Here is a 20,028-nt window from a genome sequence, read left to right as displayed (position 1 = left end):
TGTTATTTGTATTATTTGGTATTTGTATGATTGTCACTGTGAAGCGCTATGTGCATTAATGGCGCTATATAAATAAAGAAATACATACATACAAGTAGATGCAAGGGTGTTGCAGTTTCTTCGCCGGCCACCAGATGCCAAAAAGGAGCAAAACAATTCGAGGATAAAACTGTCTATTATCTACAAAGAATATTGGGTAAGATTTTATATATAATATCTTCATTATTTGGGGATTATTTAACAAATATTTTGTTCTTACCTGTAATAGCTATTAGTATATATTTGAAACACATCTTAATTATTTATCAGACTAATGTAAATCGCATGATAGTCAAGTCAATTGAAACAAATGTTATTTTTCGTTTTTTAAGTATAAATCCTTGGCTGACGGAGAAGCGGAAACATACTGCAAAGAATTGCAAGCCCTACTGGTGCTGTGAAGTGTTTACAGTTGATGCATGTGACACAATATATTATTAGAGCTTCAGCTCAGAGGATAGAAATGATTCTAACGAGGGGGAATCTAGAAATGAATACACAGTAGCATACTAGCATGTGCCAAGTAACCCTTGCTCAAATGCCTTGTATTGCTTCTTATACATTTTTTTGCAGATGCAGCATTCTGCCTGTTTACAAAGCTGCACTATTCATATAAGAGGTTTAGCCAATTAAATGCTAAATAGACATACCGATCTATGTATGTTCATGCCTTATACAAGATGAATGGAAAAAATAAGTTCCTTCCTATTGAATTGTAGTATGTATAGCACTTCCATGTTATAGAAGTTGTGCATACAGTATGCTTTCATTTTACTAAGTGTGTGTTTACTCTATAATCATCATTGTAGTAAGAGAAAAAAGTATCCTAAAGAGTGGGTTTCATTTTGATATTTGCAAACATATTAACTTTGGTGAATTACTAGCTACATTGGCAGAAAGATCTCTATCAGAGGTTTGCGTTATCCTGGAGTAGTTTGTGCCAAATTAGCGCGATTCTAGACCAGATGAATATTGTTTTGGGAATTGACTCTAAAACAGATAACATTTGTGTATCAATGGGCTGTGTAACATCAAAAGCGTCACATCATAAGTGTACATCAACAGTGTCTACAGGAGTTAATTTTGGAGTTGAAATTGGAGGTGAAGATTGGAGGACGATCTGGACTCTGCATTACAACTTTGCCAGTGTGAGACAACTTTTAACATCTGTGATTAATTTGTACACTTTTATCCTCCAGTATATTGGAACTCTCTCCTCCTGCATCTTACTATGCCCTCCCTATTGCTTTTTCTGTTTACTGTTTCCTTAATCCTTTGTGAACGTCTCTGTTCTATCCAACTTCCCCACTCCCCACTGCACAATTATTTATACACCTGTCTCCCAACTGCTTCTTTACCCGTCAATAAAAAACACCCACACAAATCCTCTATTCACACCCTCTATCTACTCCTTCCTGCTGCTGGGGATCTCCCCTAAGCCTGAAGCCATACATACACACCTGATCTCACTCATGCCTCCCTGCCACCTCTTCTCCTGTAAATGGTGTTAACCTTTTCATTTAACACTGACCTTCCTTAAATTTTACCCCACAAATCAAGCATCCCAATAGCCTGCACTCATGGCTATTGTCCCACACTTAGTCACTCCTACCACCCATTGTGACCAAGCACTGCCATCTACAGCACTTACTCCCTCACCTACTGTATCTGTAAGTTTCCCATTAAACCTCTTAGATTGTAAGCTCTTCAGGGCAGGGATTTCCTTTCCTATTGTCTGATTTTGCTGCACTTATTGTATAATTATAATTCCCTTTACTGTATTCTTTATGAAGCGCTGAGTACACTTTTGGCGCTATATAAATAAAGACATACAATACAATACAATGCACTGAGGTTAGATCGTGTACATTGTCGGTTACGCTGAGCATCTTTTAAGGATAATCAAGCGGGTTCACAAAACTGAAATAAATCAGTGATAATCACATATTTCGTATTTGATGCAGTGATAACATTCATCTCTTCTGCTTGCTGTCTGAGTCTACAGAAGATATTGGGAAATGGCTTTAATTAGGCTCCTTCGCAGGCCCACTGACCTCTGTATGGCCCGATTTGCACTTATTTGCTTTTCTAGCTGTCCACACCACACGCAAACACTACAAATAACAACATTATCATCGCTACGATATTGGAATGTGCAGGATACACCTTTTCAGGTTAGACAGAAGGCTCTTTCCTATCCTGTTCTCGCAGGAAATCAGATTGGAGTTCCCGGTGTATTTTGTTTCCTCTGTACATCGTAAATATTCCATTACTCTAAAATGGCACCTTTACAATCAAGTAGAGCCAAATAAATTGCATGGTTATCACTGCGAAGTGAAGGATGGAAGGGAATGAGTATCTTCACGCTGTTAAGCACTGAATGGGAACAAGTACTTTTTGAATGTGATCTAACCTTACTTGCAAATAACATGTCTGTAAACAACTTACAATCATACCGGATTCACAGACTGATTGCAAACAGTGCATGTGATCTGATCTGTGATTTAATAGTAAAGCACCAAGGGGATGGGGTTATGGGTCAGAAACTCACAAATCTGCATTTTGCCATTTCTGATCTCTTTAAGTTCCATGACATAGATAATGCTTTAAAAAACCCCATAAAAGATACATTAATTTTAACATTATAGTTAGCTTCAAATAATGCCTACTGTATGGTATGCAGCAAACATTGATACACATGCAAAGAATTTAGAAAAATACTTATATAAGTATTATAATTATGATTATTATTATTGTTACTATTATTATTATAAGTCATGCTCAGTTTTATTTGTATATTTAATTATGAACATGCACAAGAAGCTTAAATACATCTTTAAATTCACTGATAGGCATTTCTAAAACCTACATAGGGATTCCTGTTTAACCATAATAAGTCAATAATATTCAACCAACCAATCATTGCGTCTTTATGGGTTAAAATTGATAAAGCATGGAAAATGAAGCAATTCAATTTAGCAGCTGATGATTTTAATCAGTATCCTTAGGTGGCGCTCTTCCCTCCGCCTTTTAAATGTGGCTGCACTGGTGCGGCATTAATATGATTGGCTGTGTGAGAGCAGGCAGCAGCACAGTACTGCAGCAGCCAGGCAGAGTGAGGTAGCAGCAGCAGGTACTGCAACCTCCCCTCCGCCCAGCACACCCATCCCTCCTCCCCTGGTACTGTACCCTAAACACAGTATACTGTGTGGGGCCTGTGCAATTTTTGTTGTTATATATTATTTAAACACTAAAGAACACAAATTTATTGTAAATGAAAAAATACTAAAAATAAACAGCGATTTTACAAAAAAATGTATACTGAAAACCGTAATCCCCAATATTAAATATGTTATTAGGTATTTTGATATAGCACTGACAGCGCATGCACGCACATTGAAGCATTGCCCCAAATAGCTTACAATTTTCTAAACTGTGCTATTCTATAAGACATCTTATAGCACAGAAGGGCTCCTTGAAGTGAATGGGCCAGAGGGATCATATGGTTTAGGAAAGTGTCTTATGGAATACCAGTGCTTAGTACTGTATACATAGGCCTCAGTGCCTTTCACTGGTAACTAGTCCGTTGAACTGAGCCTAAAACTAGGATATACCACTTCAATACTAATTACTAGAAATTCTACGTTGACCAAAACATCAATGCTTATGCTCCATGTATGAAATGTGTCTAGTGTCACATGGGACATGGTCGTGGAATAATTATAAGTTGGTGACTTCTAGTGGTGAGTCTATTGCTCCCTTAACTCAGCTGCCATGTCTTTTTTTTATCGATGGATCTCAATCTTCTCACCAGTACTGGACATAAAGACTGTAAATCTCGAATACCGCAAAGCTAGTCATCTAGACATACTCATTATTTGTTATACTTTGACTGCAACCCAAACATTTTACCAGCACAAGTGGTACTCCTTGTCTTATAGAAGAGGAATAAGTGCACATGTTTTAGCCATCTGAGTCAGTTTCATACAATACAATAATAATAACATTATTTAATATAGCGCTTATAGCACTATAGCCCCACTGGGACTCAAAGCGTTTCACAATTACAACATAGCGCGCGGTACGCAGCACATAGGATTATTACAGACATAGTCCCAGATGTGCTTACAATCTGTGTATTTTTGTGCCTGAGGCACAGGTAACGAGGAGCTGATGCAAGGATTGGATCAGGCTCCCTTGCAGCACACTTAGGCAGCGCTTATAGTGCCGGCGACAGCGACAGCGACGCGACGTCGCGTCAAAACAAATGCATTGTCGCCAGCGCTTCTACTGGATGCGATGGCGCGATTGAGCGACAGCGCTTCCATAAATCTGATAGTCAGTGGTTTTTGATTTTTGAAGAGACGGTCTATACATGTGACTGGCTATAAGCCAATCAGAGAGCTTCTCCGCCCCTCTGCCTTCCCCCTTGCATACGTCACTGGCCTTGTAGCTGGCTGCAATATCTCCAAACAACAAATTACAACTATCGCAATGGCGATGGTGATGTCATCGGTCGCGTCGCAGTCGCCGGCTGTATAAGCGCAGCCTAAGTGTTGTTATCAGTCCATGCCTTTACTCAGTGAGGAACTCCTTCAGCCCAGTACTTAGTTTATTTATGGGCATTGGTGAGACACTAGGGGGGGTCTGTGGGGTACTAGGGGGTTAGTGACATATCAGAAATGTTTCTATTTAAGGTCTTCAAAAATCTAGCTTTGCCAATGGCAGCAAGTGTTCAATATTTGTATTTGAGCCCCCGTTCTGTCCTCGCAGGGTAAATCACGCAGAAATCATTTACAAAATGGCTACCAAATAAGTTTGCCACCGTACATCAAATACTTATGCTCTCTGTAACAAAAGCACTAGATTTTAAATAAAACATTGATCAATCGCTCATCTGCACAGCAATACCTTTTGCTTTTTGTTGTATCAGTATAACAATGAAGGTTAAAGATAGAATTAAGGTCGCGTCCCATCCTTCAGTGTCAATTACTGAACTAAAACTGCCAATTTTCACTTGCCAGAGAACCGTACTAGTACTTTAACATAGTTTGTGCTAGGGAATAATTATTTATATATGCTGTACCAGCTGTGCACAGTGTGGGGTAAAATGCATATACACTATAAAACCTACTGTTGCCTACTATAGCTGTAATTACACGGTAATCAACTCATCACTCCATCCACTAATTATATTAATTGCTCAGCAAACGTGTTCATTCTTTTAATGTGCCTTGCAATGAACAGTGACACAGTGGAGTGAATCAATTGTAGGTAGAGATATACAGTAAATTCATAACTCTTACTGCAGCACAGAAAGCAATATTGCTTAGCAGTAATTAAGTTAGGTCTGAGATTACACGGAATAATTATCTGTTTACACCTGGTAGGCTGCTGCAATTATGAAACCTTGCATGTTGCTTATTGCTTCTGAATCAATATTGACATCACACATCAATCCATGTTCATTAATTCTTCTAATTATGTGCTTTACCCAGGATAACCACGTGATGGCAGTATAGACCAGGAAATAAATATTAAACTAAATCTATTGCAAAAATGTATTTAAAACGTTGGCTAGTTAATGATTGCAGGCAGTGCAAATAGATAGTCTGTTGACAGAAACACACTGACATTTTAGAAATACATATAGCAATGCGTATGACACATTTCAGATTCTCTGAATGCTGAGATTACTCATATAGCACATTAACAAGTTTGATTAGTGTGGTGTAACGCAGTGAACTTCTTATTTATACTTATAAATGTACCACAGTTATTATCTGTAATTATAGGGACCGGACATGATACAACTTGCCAAGATCAGACTCAGACAGAGCCAAGCTTCCATTGTTTCCTGCATGTGGGTGCGATAAAACCATAAACTTTATAAGCTAGTTCCATGTACAGATGTATTGACCAGTTAGATGTACCCCATGTGGGAGTTTACTGATTTCTGTGCCTCAGAGAAGAATTAATAACAGCATTAGGCCCAGAGCATTATGCATCCCAGAATATGTGCGAAATAAACCGCCTCTGTAGCTTCTTGAATCACTGTGTATAACCATTTCCAGAATCACTCACTGATGTAGGCTGGGCAAAATACCCGGATAACTCTCAGCATTAATGTAACAGTTAAAATGCATGTTTTTGGCTGGCGGTAATATATGGTGTTGGAGGGCATGTTAACAGCAAGTAGGGGCACTAATGGATATAAACAAACAGCATTTTGAACATAAAATAAAAACATAATGTCGCCTCTTTCTCTAAGCATTTTTGGATCTGTAGCTCCGTGACCCTACTGGAAAAAAATAAATAAAAAACAGTTCTGGTTTAGCCTGTCATCCATACTTGGAAAAGTAACATCAGGAAAAAAACCCCTCATTACTGTGCGTTACAAGGCAGCAGAGAACGCAACACAAAATGCAGGCCTACAACAATTTAAGGTGCTAATTTGTGGAATATTTATTCTAGTTACCAGGAGCTTTGGAGCGCTGCAATAGTTAAAACATACTCAGGGCTATTAAGTGAGCATGTACATTTTCTGGGGAGGAGAAAATAATTTCCCCTGTATGCTTAAACCATACTCTCCAACTATACCTACAAGGTATTAGCAGGCATTGAACTTGCTTTCTGCTCTGCGCCTAATGATTGGCAGATGTACCCATTGGACCCAATTCTGCACCACGTATGTGAACGGTCCATTGTCTGTCTCCTCAATTTAGAGGCCCATAAAAATGATTATTGCAAACTGTCTCCAAAACAGAAAACTACTAGAAGACTAGTTGAAGAGTCTGATCAGGATAAAACATAGAAAGCAGTGGCTTAGATCAGTTGAGTGGGATTTCGATTTTAAGTAGATCAATACAGCAGTGTTACTTTGTTACAATCCTTGCTTTCAGAAGAATATACACTGCTGTTGGTAAGGGTACTACAAAAATCACTTTACATGAAGGAGATTCAGGACCAAGGGTGCAGCATTTTCTATAATGGGATCTTCAACTCATTCATCTTTGTGCCAGCAGGGCTTTTGTAAGATATAGGATATCGGAATGCATATTATTCTCCAATGAACACAATTACAAACTTGGTGTAATATTTTTGTGTCTCCCCCTCCCCCCCCCCCCAAAAAAAGTTATTTAAATAGTTGCAAGCTGTTTAACAAACCTTGGGCATGAACAGTCTCTTTTTGTCCAACAGGTGGCGAATAAAATCTTAGATGTTTCAGTGAAATCGATGTGACACAGAGATTGAGGATCACACGTCACATGTAACCTTTAGCCCGTGACTAATAGCCTTTTAAGAGACAACAGCTCAGCAACAAGTGTGTGTCAAACCAAAGTAAACGCTGATTTCTGTTCTTTAATTATGGTGAGTTTAATTGTTGTATGTCTTGTAGAAGGGGAATAAGTCCACGTGTTTTAGCCATCTGAGTCAGTTTCATACAATACAACAATTTAAATCATTCTTTGAACTCAATCAATTAGGCGCAACACTTTTCAGGTTATTAGTTAACCCAGCATATTGCAGAAATGTTAACTAATTGTGTCATAATCATCAGAATAGAATATGACTTTAGCATACTTAGCGAAACCATTTCCAAATGAGATTCTTCTATTCTGTATGTAGGGGAAAGAAGGAGTATTACTTTTGATCTTATGAGAAGCTTCCATAAAACAATACAATGCCACAAAATGCACAAAGCAACAATTTGAGTTTTGCATTTGTTGCGAGCATTCCAGTATTATATTCAGACTCCCTACCTCTGAGTTTTTTTAAATGGGGTCCCAGGTTTCCTTACACTGCATCTGATCATAGACACGCTATTAGAGAGGGTTGGGGTTCCTTATACTGCATCTTATCTCAGACGCACTATTAGAGAGGTTGGGGTTCCTTACACTGCATCTGATCTCAGACACGCTATTAGAGAGGGTTGGGGTTCCTTATACTGCATCTTATCTCAGACGCACTATTAGAGAGGGTTGGGGTTCCTTACACTGCATCGGAGCTCAGACGCGCTATTAGAGAGGGTTGGGGTTCCTTACACTGCATCTGAGCTCAGATGCGCTATTATAGAGGGTTGGGGTTCCTTACACTGCATCTGATCTCAGATGCTTTATTAGAGAGGGTTATGGTTCCTTACACTGCATCTGATCTCAGACACGCTATTAGAGAGGGTTGGGGTTCCTTACAATGCATTTAATCTCAGACACGCTATTAGAGAGGGTTGGGGTTCCTTACACTGCATCTGATCTCAGACACGCTATTAGAGAGGGTTGGGGTTCCTTACAATGCATTTGATCTCAGACACGCTATTAGAGAGGGTTGGGGTTCCTTACACTGCATCTGATCTCAGACACGTTATTAGAGAGGGCTGGGGTTCCTTACATTGCATCTGATCTCAGACACGCTATTAGAGAGGGTTGAGGTTCTGCAGCATTTCACAATATTATAGGGTTTCTTAAAAAAGTTAAGAACTGCTGCTACCTTTTGTGTTGTAATATTAACCTGTAATTCATGAAAAAGTCCTCATGGGAACTGATCAGTCTCCCTTAAAAATGTTAACATTTAGAGACACTCAGCTATGAATCCACTACCTATACCAAATGCCCTAACATTGTCCATTACCGTTACATGTTTATGGGTTTGAAGCAAAAGCTGGCACTGTGTGCTCATTTGCATGTCATTTCCCAGAATCCCTTGCTGCAGTGGAAGTGCTGTGGGCTGGGTGATAATGGTGAAAGTCAGGGTTGCAGACCTGTCTAAGACATGCAAATGAGCACACAGTAATATTTCCATTTGCTATATGCTTTGCTGTGGAGGGTTTTTGTAATTTTTTTTTACCCACCATAACTTAACTAATATGGCATTACATTGTAATTAGAGATGGGCAATTTTTTGTTTGCGAATTTGGAAACGCAGTGTATCGGCCGGTTCCTTTGGTCCACGGATTTCAGCCGATCTATGTCAGAAAGGGCAATTCGCGTTATTATTGTTAGCAATACACTCCGCAGATTCCGCAACACGTGGACGGATTTGTAGTATCCAATCCGAGCAGATTCTTAAGGATCCGCTAACGCATTACTGAATCCGCAGATTGGATCCCACAAATCCGTCCACGGGTTGTAGCCAATGGCGGATTTTGATGAATCCCCGCGGATTGAAAGCGCCCAAATTTGTTCGCGGATTTCCCACTGCGGATTTTGTGGGTAACATCAGCGAAAATCTGGGACACGGATTTGGCCAGACTCGTCCATCTCCAATTGTGATGAGAACAATATTGTGGCACTTTCTGGCAGAGGACGAGGTCGGCCTATTAAAGTCACTGAAATCTGGTGGAAAACATGCCAGATTTATCCAATCCAAAATTATTATTTTTTTCAATTTGATTCTTTTCTTTGATATTTCTGCTGTGTTTTGCCCCAGTTTTCCACATCATGCTATAGTAACGGGGTTAATCCTATACTGTGTGTGCCCGAGCGTCCAATCGGGACGGTATTCGGCCAAAATTCCCCATGGAAGTCAATATCGAATCTCAGCTGAAAACAACCCAATTGGCTGCTATGGCAAATGTTATTCTTATTGTTTATTTCTAAAGCGCCAGCATATTCTGCCGCGCGGTACAATGGGGGTACTGAAATCTGATAATTACATAAACAGAATGACATATAAATACATACAGTATAAGCACAAACATGCACATACAGATACAGAGAAGTGATGAGGGTTTACAATATTTAGAAGTCCCTACGTTTTAGAATTTTGTAAAGACCATTTTATAAAGAATAGTTGTACTGTATTATTCTACAATGAAAAATGGAAATAAATGTAGTATTTTTATGAATGTTTTTGCATGTCATTTTGAAGTGGATTGACTGCTTTTATCTTTTATGTTAAGCATCCAATGCAGTACCTTGGAGTGTTACTTCTGGCATCTGGTGTGTATGCCTATCTCCAGGTAAGCATTTAAATTAATTTGTATGAGTCATCAACCTTTTTTTATAGATTCATGTTTTTGACCTTTCAAGAAGGTCTAAATATTATATAGGAAGAAGGGGGTAAGATGGTCCGTGGTTCACAGCAACTTCAGCAGCCAACGCATGGATGTCTAAAAAAACTTTATTGATCGCTAGCAGCAAACATCAGGCAACCACTCTAACATGTTTCGTCCAGACTATGGACTTTTTCAAAGTCTTTGAAAAAGTCCATAGCCTGGACGAAACATGTTAGAGTGGTTGCCTGATGTTTGCTGCTAGCGATCAATAAAGTTTTTTTAGACATCCATGCGTTGGCTGCTGAAGTTGCTGTGAACCACGGACCATCTTACCCCCTTCTTCCTGTGTCATCATTTCCGGAGGAGCACGCTGACGCCAGCTACACCAGAGGAGGCAGCCGCTGCAGAATTCCCTGCACCAACAGGGACGGCTTTTTCGTGAGTACTCCTAACCTCCACGCGGTATTTCAGGGAGATTATTGAGGCGGTTAGTGCCGGGCTGTGATTTACTTGGGGGCGCCCCTTAGGGAAGTGTCCCCCTGTACCTCTATCCGGCTTACTATTACCCAACTCCCTGTTTTCAATACCGGAGGCTTATTGTTTCATTAATCATTGCTGGGTCTCTCTTCAATCAAGTTGCCATAAAGTGTGTGCACTACCTGTTAGCAGCCTCGGTATACTGGGTAATTCCATATTCTCTAAATATTATATAGTAAATATTATATAAAAAGTGGCCTTTTATGTGAAAACATGAGAAAATATGAAAATACATCTACAGCATATAAAAAATAAATATTATTGCATATACTACCTTAGAAATATATAAAATAGGTATACTGTATGTATATATGTATGAAACAAAAAGGAGTAGCGCATGCTCCATAGTATAAAATGTAACAAAAATATGCTATTTAATATAAAACGTAGACAAATGCTCACACACAAGGTTTAAAACTTAATTTCGCATTGTATAATAAACATGGCAGGTCATTTTTACCGGACATCTATCTCATATAAGGTGATAGCAGGTGACAGGGATATTGGCAGGTATCGGGAGTAGATCAAAGCCCTCAGGGTTTGCACTGATATCCACAGCGCGTACAAAGGAATGTTTGTACCAAGAAGAAGTTTCTGAATAAATATTTTTTAGCCGGAGCTATATCCGTAGCTGTGCTGACTCGTAGCTTTATCTCAGCGTGGTAGTATCAGCAGGTCGCCATAAATCTGGAAGACCAAGCTAACCAACTGTCCCTACTAGTGTTGGACGGGTCCTACATGTTAAAAAAATCGGGTAACGGGTACCCGGCCAAAATCAAATGATCTACCCGTCTGGGTACCCGGTTACCCGGTTGGCACTTACCTGGGGATGGAGGAAGATGGCGGCCACATCTAGGCAGGTCAGCAGAGGTCCTGTGGCGGTGGCAGCATCAGCAGTCTGTGTTCAGCCGGCGCGGGAGCTGCAGGATTCCATAGCAGTGTGAGCTGGGGAACCATGTGATCGAAGCAGGAGCAGAAGCGTTCCTATTGGACAGCCGGCTGAACACAGACTGCTGATGCTGCCACCGCCACAGGACCTCTGCTGACCTGCCTAAATGTCGCTGCGGGCTTCCTCACGGGTCTTCATCGCCTTCCGTCGCTGACAGCATGTAAGTAATTATGTATTTTTCAGCTACCTTGACATTACCCGGCACCGGGTATTACCCGGCGCCGGGCCCACTTCTCAGTTGCCGGGTCCGGATAATTTCCGGGTAGCTGAAAATCTGCCGGGTAACGCTGGCTACCGGGTAATTCCGGGTACTCGGTACATCACTAGTCTCTACGCGTTTTGTCCCTATCAAAGCAACTTCGCCAGGGCTGAAGTCTCCTTTGTGCAAAAGTTGTTGTGAGCCCATGTGTAACATTAAATTATTGAGCCAAGGTGAAGGTGCACTCACGAATAAGAGTCTACTGCCACGGGTGCACAGTCACAGCACATGGTGCTCGGTACGAACACCGCCAAATGCCAAGGCACAAAGCAGAAAGAGGAGCGGCACTCCCATGATCTTATCAATAAAAGGCAGGTTTATTGAGCAGTGATCAACATTTCATCGATCACTGCTCAATAAACCTGCCTTTAATTGATAAGACCATGGGAGCGCCGCCCTTCTTTCTACTTTGCGCATTAAATTATTGAACATATTTAGTTTGCAACTATATAGATCTATCACATCTTGTATTATTTGATTGCGAGGAAAATTCGAGTTTTTTTCCCCTCAACACTTTATTCCCAACAATAAGACGTGTTTGGGGGAGGGGGGTAATTTTGCACATACATTAGAGTAGCCAGATGTGCTAATGCTTATGGTAATTAGGTGTGTTTTCTGGCTTTGACTGCAATAGAGGCCTGGGTGCCTCATGTTAACACTTCGTTTTCAAAATCTAATAGGTTGAAAACCAAAAATATGGGACTGGCCCCCATTTTAAGGTTAGCCTCAGATTTTTGTTTTGCAAAAATGTTGGGAAAATTGGAATGACTAGATTGTGAGAGCCATAAATATGACACATTGGGGGTGGCGCAAACCCACGACTTCGTTTTTGCATTTGTGGTGTCAAAAAAGTCAAAGCTGAAACACGTGCCTCAAATTTTCCACATTCATACTGTACATGAAATCCCCTTTTAGTTCTCATGGCCAATCAATGAAAATAGCTTTGTTTTTGTGATGTGCAAGTGAAAAAAAAACGCATCTCTGTTGCACGTGCTTAGTGGCACTTTATTGGATTTTTGTGACTGCAGGTACTAGTTTAGGTAAAATCAAGGTTAATATTATACTGAAAAAGGCAATGATCAAAACCATTGCTCATACATACATTATAATGGAATGGCATGAATTGCAGAGTACTGGAAAGTGCAGTTCCAACGTGCAGGGGAACAGTTTCAGGCGAGGAGAATCCTACTTGTGCAGCCAACACAACATAGACAAACAAATTCCTCAAAATGCAGGTCTCCTCTAGGAGGCACAACGTAGAGCTCTACTCACAAGTTCACGGTGCAATTCTTCATTTATTGTAACAGCAAAGAACAGAGGAGAAACAATGTTTCAGGTCCCATATGCACCAGGCGTCCATATGGGATCTGAAACATTGAGTACTGGAAAGGCCTTAAGAAGCCCCAGATTGAAGCCGATTATTGTATCACCGGGGTTATTTCAGGGAATTTAACCACTTTGGGAGCTGTGATATTCAGGATTTCCAAAACTGGCCTTGAGCATAAATTATGAATGTCCAAAGGAGTTGGTTCCCTGAATGGATTTGAGTCAAAAGAAAAATGTTACAGCATAAGAGGGTAAACAAGTGAACAATCCACTTCCGCACCTGCCCGGAGGGCACCAGCTTCCCACTCATCTGGGACCAGAGGTCTCCCCCAGCCGCCAAGGTAAAATATTTAGATGGGGAGGGGGAATTGAGTGAGAGCTGGTGATGGTGGGGGAAATTAAGTGAGGGAGGATGAGGGGTAATTGAGTGAGAGAGGAAAGGGGAGGAGGCAGTAGGACAGGAATGGCCTCCCCCCACTCCCTGCCAGTGCCAGACATTGGGCCACACGCAAGGTAAAATGCTTGGAGGGAGTGTGACATATTAAGAGTGGGAATGAAGTGAGAAGAGGAGGAGGGGCAAATTGAGTGAGGGGGGAGGAGGGGGTTGGAGAGCATTAGGACAGTGGCCTGCCAAAAAATGTGTGCGCATTGATTGGTACGCCTGAAAAAAAGGTTGGCCACCCCTGGCTTAGAATTTAGATTATGAGACTGGTGGGAACACTTTGTTTCATTTGCAGAAACATTTAAAATGAGCAACATCCTTGAAAGTGTATTCTTCTTTAGAAAAGCAGGAGGTGTAGAAGTCTTCTGTTGACATCTCCTTTGCTACCTGGTAACAGAATGTTCTCAATTATAACTCTGACGCTTACTGCTGCCTGTGTTATGCTAAAGAAAAAAATATATATATTTATGAACATATCATACTTTTGCATTCATGGGAATAATTACAAAGTTGAATCGAGGAAAGATTAAATGCCTAGAGGAACTTCAAGGCAGAGTGGAAGAAGAAAATCAATTTTCCCAGCCACAGAGATTTATATAGCTTTCTTTGTTATTTTTGAATCAATAGTTCTGTTCCCATGAATAGCTGAATAATCACTTTTTTTGTGTAGTGTTGGTATCCTGAACCTTCAGTCGCAACACTTTTGATCATTAACAGATTGTTGCTCTTATCCTCATTTTTCTACATCTGTGAATTTTAGTTACAGCCTGGAGCAGAGCAATTATTCCACGCTGTGTGTCCAGTGTACCTTGCTAAAATAAATTGATTCTTCAAATACACATTTCCATAAAAAAAAAAAAAAAACCCTGTATGAAATGTAATGCACAAAAGACCTTATACGCAAAGTAAAATGAGTGAAACCCACAGGTACTGTAGGATGCCTTGGAGTAAAATGTGTTTAGTGACACACATATTCACGGGGGATCCCATTGATAATAATTGTTGCTTTTATGGTGGCCGGTAACACCACATTTTAACGCCAAATAAACTTTTGAAACATTAATCGTGGATCAAGTCAACTTTTTTTTTTGCATGTGTATTTAAATGCAACAATCTGCATCACTAGACTAAGAAATATATGTTTTTCATGATACCTTTTCAAACGGCTGGTCCCACGATGGTGAACCGTATTTTCGGTATATCCAGCTATTTACCAACCCCCAGATACAGACCTATATTTCCTAATTGGTGCAATGCGATAGGATTTAGGGGGGGAATGAAATATTCTCTGAGATGTTCGTTCGCTCCGGAGTATATTGAATCAGGTAAGACTAAGCGATGCTATGCCATATATGTATTCAATCATTTACTTGGTGTCTTAGTGAACAATGCTTAGTAAAAATGGGCCACAGTATCCTGAAATAAGCAGTTCTGTATTGTAGCCATGTATTGCATGTGAAATAATTTTCTTTTAAGAGGTTCGCAATTGGTTAAAGTGGCGTTACATCTTTGGGTGGGTGGGTGGGGGGGGGTAATTATTATTGTTTACTTGGTTTTAAGCAGGGGTCTTGGAGCTGAAATGCACTTATTTCCGCTACGGGGACCCTCATCTTCCTGAGATACTTATCTGAAGGGGCTGCCGGTAAAAGCTCTGGTGGGACACAGAACATGTTGGTTTAAAGGTCTTGCGGTCCAATAGGAAGCAGCGACCTTGCAGCATCCTATTGGCCCATGTGACACTGACCCTTTAAACAGAACTGAGATACTGGTATCACCTTCAGATGTAAGTCTCTCGGTGTCAGGGCACCCCTGGAGCTAAAATGAACCTGGTTCAGCTCTGGAGAGACCCCCTGCTTCCCACCTAGGGGGAAGTATTTAATATTTTTTAAAGACAGGACTCCTTTAGCAAGCGTATAGCCTAATATAAATATACATCTACATGCATTGTGATGGGAATTGTTGCTTTAAACTTGTACTTTTGTCCTCTTTGTCGGACCCCCTGGCACTTAATGGGTTAAACCTTCTTTTAAGTTCTGTGTATATAATGAATGATGTTCATGATGGCAGAAAGGGGTTAAATAAGGCATCCTATGTTCTACTTCCTATCTCTTCTATTGCCAATAATATCACTTCATTAAATTGACTACCTCCAAAAAACAGAGACCAATAGGGCATTACTGTTGATTAGTGGTTAAAAACATTGATCATATTTATATTGCATATTTAATACATGCTGCTAACACCAATGCATTTGAATATACAGTTTGGGCATGTAAGGTAGACACTTTACTCATGGAGTAATGGAGTAACTCATTGTTCTGTCTCCTGTCTATTCCAGCACTTCCTTATTTCATGCTGTTGCCCTGCAATCCACCCCCTTTTTTCCTCTCTACTTGGGCTGGTCCTCCTCCCCTTGTCTCTTGGTTCAGTCCTAACCTCTTTTCCCTCTCTGACTGTGTCATATCCTGTCCTTTTAGAGTTTACCTCTCTGCAGCACTGTTCTTCCACTTGTTCCCTGTGAGAAGACTTTGTTTTTTTACCTATCCCTATCTCTAGCTCTATAACATGTTCTCATCCCCTAGTGTGTATTTCCTGAGTACTTTTTCCCTTTTTATTTCTGTTTTGTTTCCCCCAATAAACATTTCAGAATACAATAGGCGTCCCTTGGTATGGAATAGTGTTTGAGATGAGCTGTCTGTCTCTACTTACTAGCCACAGTGTGCATGAGTCAGAACAGTAAAAAAAATTGCTCCACTGGAGACAGGCTGGGACAAACAGCTGCAGCTTTAGGCTGCGCTTATAGCGTCGGCGACAGTGATGCGACGTTGCGTCAAAACAAATGCATTGCCACTGTCGCGTGTACTTATAGAAAACGCAACGCGACAGCTTGGTCGCGATCGCTAGAAGTCATCTCAATTTGATTTTTCCAGCGACCGCAGCCTGATGTCGCCGTCGCGTCGCCAGCACTATAAGCGTAGCCCTATACAGCTGCACAGTGAGGTAGAAGCCCCTCACATCCACCCCTGCGCTATGTCTCCACAGCTAGGCTCGCAAGGGCCATGCTATAGACATCCGCCAGCACACGGGTCAGAGCTATGGACATGTAACGGACATGCTGACCACAAACCGGGACCGGACAGCGGGGCTGAGGTGGGGATGTGAATACACTGACCTTAGGCCAGGGTAATCCTTTGACATGCCAGGGTCTGGGTTGGAGACAGTAGAAACATCGATATCCAAGCAGGGGTTCGGCAACGGGAAGTCAGGTGTGCTCCACTTCAGTGTAGGAGCAGAAGCAGCGTGGGAGTGGCCTCTGTGTGAGGAGCGGGAATGGCCCATAGTAACGGTCACAGCAAAGGGAGAAGGAGACCGGGACAGGCACACCGCTGGGCAGCGCTGGCAAACCAGCACTTCAGCACAGGAGTCCGAACAGACCTCTGCAAAGAGCGAGAGCAGCAGACCTCAGGACTCAGAAGGCAGACCTCTGCTATGGGAACAGGGAGCTGAAGGATTGCGCTGGGGATCCAACGCTTCAGCACAGGAACCAGAACACAGCCTCTGCAATGGAGATATACAGCAGGCCCCAGGAACCAGGAACAGGGAACAGGACGGCCAAACAGGTAGCTTTTGGCAAACACAATTACATCCTATGAGAAAGGACAATGGTCGGCACTGAGGCAATGTAAGAGAGCAGTATAAGAAGGCGAGCGGGCCAATCCCAGCGGGCCAATCCCAGGAGAGAGGTCATTCCTCCAATGAGAGAGCGCCGAGGCAGGACTGCAGTAATTGCCAGCACAGGTGGATGTGAGGGGAGGTTATTTGGAAGCAGCACAGTTCTGTAAGGAAAGGGTTTCCACCAAACCCAGGAACGGATTCCTTACAGGACACCTGTAAGTACAGCTATCACTACGCTGAGTATTGCCGGACACCAACTGGCACTATCTGAGGCAGTCATCCATCGCTGATGCAGGTAATAGACCGCACACTTGACACTGGCAATGGCATACAGACATCTGCAGCATGGCAGAACTCAGACCCTCACCAGGCACCATGCATGAGAGTGACATCTCAGATGCTGAGACCGCTACACAACCGCAGCAGACACAAGAGAGTGTAAGGCCTAAGCGGACAGTCACACTTACACAGAAGGCCCGCGACAAATATGAATCTGCCACTGACGCACACCGGGCCAAGTTAGAGAAGGCCTGGGTGAATACTGAACTTGAAATGTGTAATGTTACAAATATTAGCTATCAAGTATCAAGCAGATTAATAATAATAACATGTTCTTGTATAGCGCTGCTATTTTTACATAGCGGTTTACAGAGACATTTTGCAGGCACAGGTCCCTGCCTCGTGGAGCTTACAATCTATTTTTTGGTGCCTGAGGCACAGGGAGATAAAGTGACTTGCCCAAGGTCACAAGGAGCTGACACCGGGAATTGAAACCTGCTTCAAAATCAGTGCCAGTCAGTGTCTTTTACTCACTGAGCCACTCCTTCTCCCATTAAGCAACTATAACCCAACTGAGGTCATGCCACAGGCATTACCAGCTGCTTTCAAAGGCATATCTCACCTACCTGACGCGGACCAATTCAGAAGAAAGCTTGCAAGAACGTGACCTGCCGAAAGCAGTTGATCTAGAAGGCGGCGCCTTGTGCAGACCGCTATCATGGAAGCTGAAAGCCAGAGAAAGGACCTCTTGCTGGAGACTGCATCAAAGCGCTCCAGTGTGTCCAGGCATTCAATAAGGTTAAAAAACAAAGTGAATCCCTGCGCTTCTCCAATTGGGCAAACAATAAATGGGGAAATAAATATACATAGTGAAATCTAAGTCTGTAGGACAAAGGAGACTTTTGGTTACATCCTTTGATCAAATAATGACAGGCCTGCTAACCAACGTCAAGATAAGTCTCAGTAGCAGCTCCCTATGCTAAATGCATACAAATGTTCTGTGAAATATACCCTGAGCAGGTTAATAAACTAAGAACTGGGCTAACAATAAATGGGGGAATAAATATACATAGTGAAACCTAAGTCTGTAAGACAAATGAGACTTTTGGTTACATCCTTTTGATTCAATAAGCTCAGCAAACTCAGGGTGATCTACAGCATGGGTGATTTTGCTGGGGGGGAACGGGCCATTGCAGAGGCAGCACGGGCATGGGCCGCTTACAGTCAAAAAGAGGTAGCCAGAAAATTTGAGAGAGCCCGTATTGAAGAGAAGGAGCAGAGGGACGCTCCTGCAGCCACTGCTGATGCGGCAACTGCCGCTGCTCATACTGCTGCAGCCGCCACAGCCTCTGCGCATAGGAAGGCCGATTTGGAAGTGAACTTAGAGGCCTTACATGAAGAAAAGGAAGCCGCGGGAGCTGAGGTCTTGGAAGCAGCCACAAGACAAGATGGCAGGGAGCAACGGTATAATCGGAAAGCTTCAGAAGATCCAGCCACACGTACCAGAAACAATGTAATAAGCCACGCCAGTACAAATGCCAGTTCATCATCTCTAACCAATGAGGTTACAGACGTCGAAGCTATGGAGAATCAACGTGAGATAGATGCTGCTCCTCTAAAGGCATACTGTATACTACCTGGGATAGCTACAGCTACCACAGTGATCCACACGCTTGCATGTAGACGGATGCACTACAACAGGCTTGCAAACCAGGTATGCTCGCACAGAGAAACACACTTCCCTATTCTTACATGCAGCCACTACACATCCACCGCAAGAAAGAGGTGACTACAAGATTCCCCCCAACAAGCACCATTGCACAAAACGCATACCCTATACCAGTATTTCCCAACTCCAGTCCTCAGAGAACCCCAACAGGTCAGGTCTTAAGGATATCCCTGCTCCAGCACAGGAGGCTCAGTCAAAATGACTGAGCCGCTGATTGACCCACCTGTACTGGAGCAGGGATATCCTTAAGACCTGACCTGTTGGGGTTCCCTGAGGACTGGAGTTGGGAAACACTGCCTTATACACAAACCAAAGGCAACCGATCAGCACCACTCTACCGTACAGCTTAATGCTGTGAACCAAGGTGGCGGACAGAACCATATATCCAAACACAACAGCCAAGATCTTCCGCAATACTCGCAAACTGAAGCATCAGTCTTGTCAGACTTAGCAAAGTACTTGGTCTGACGAGAACTGGTAAACACAGGACTTCCCAACTTCGACAACCATCCTGAAAACTACTGAGCATGGAAGTCTACATTCAAGAATGTAATCAGGAGTCTGGTCATCATCGCAAGTGAAGAACTTGACCTGCTAGCCAAATGGTTGGGGAAAGAATCTTCAGAGTACGTGAAGATACTCAGATCAGTCAACGTGAACCGCCCTCAAGAGGGTCTTAACATAGTATGGCAAAGATTAGAGGAGTGCTATGGCAGTCCTGAGGTAATTGAAGATGCGCTTTTCAAAATAATTGATAACTTTCTCAAAATCTCAGGCAAAAACAAAATAAAGTTGTGAG

The 20,028-nt window shown here is 42.1% G+C and overlaps 1 protein-coding gene across 1 annotated transcript in view; it reads left to right on the top strand.

Moving 5' to 3' along the window:
* The first annotated feature begins 7,320 nt into the window (after positions 1–7,320).
* The window catches only part of LOC142491969 (bifunctional protein GlmU-like), a 79,490-nt gene continuing 66,782 nt past the window's right edge, over positions 7,321–20,028 (top strand). Inside the window, exons 1-2 of the mRNA XM_075594748.1 lie at positions 7,321–7,410; positions 9,938–9,997. Coding sequence (XP_075450863.1) covers positions 7,408–7,410; positions 9,938–9,997 — 63 coding nt within the window. The 5' untranslated portion in view covers positions 7,321–7,407. The remainder of the gene's footprint in view (positions 7,411–9,937; positions 9,998–20,028) is intronic.

This window comes from Ascaphus truei, chromosome 4 (assembly GCF_040206685.1).
Source record: "Ascaphus truei isolate aAscTru1 chromosome 4, aAscTru1.hap1, whole genome shotgun sequence".
NCBI classification, from domain to species: domain Eukaryota; kingdom Metazoa; phylum Chordata; class Amphibia; order Anura; family Ascaphidae; genus Ascaphus; species Ascaphus truei.
This window is presented reverse-complemented; position numbering and strand designations above follow the sequence as displayed.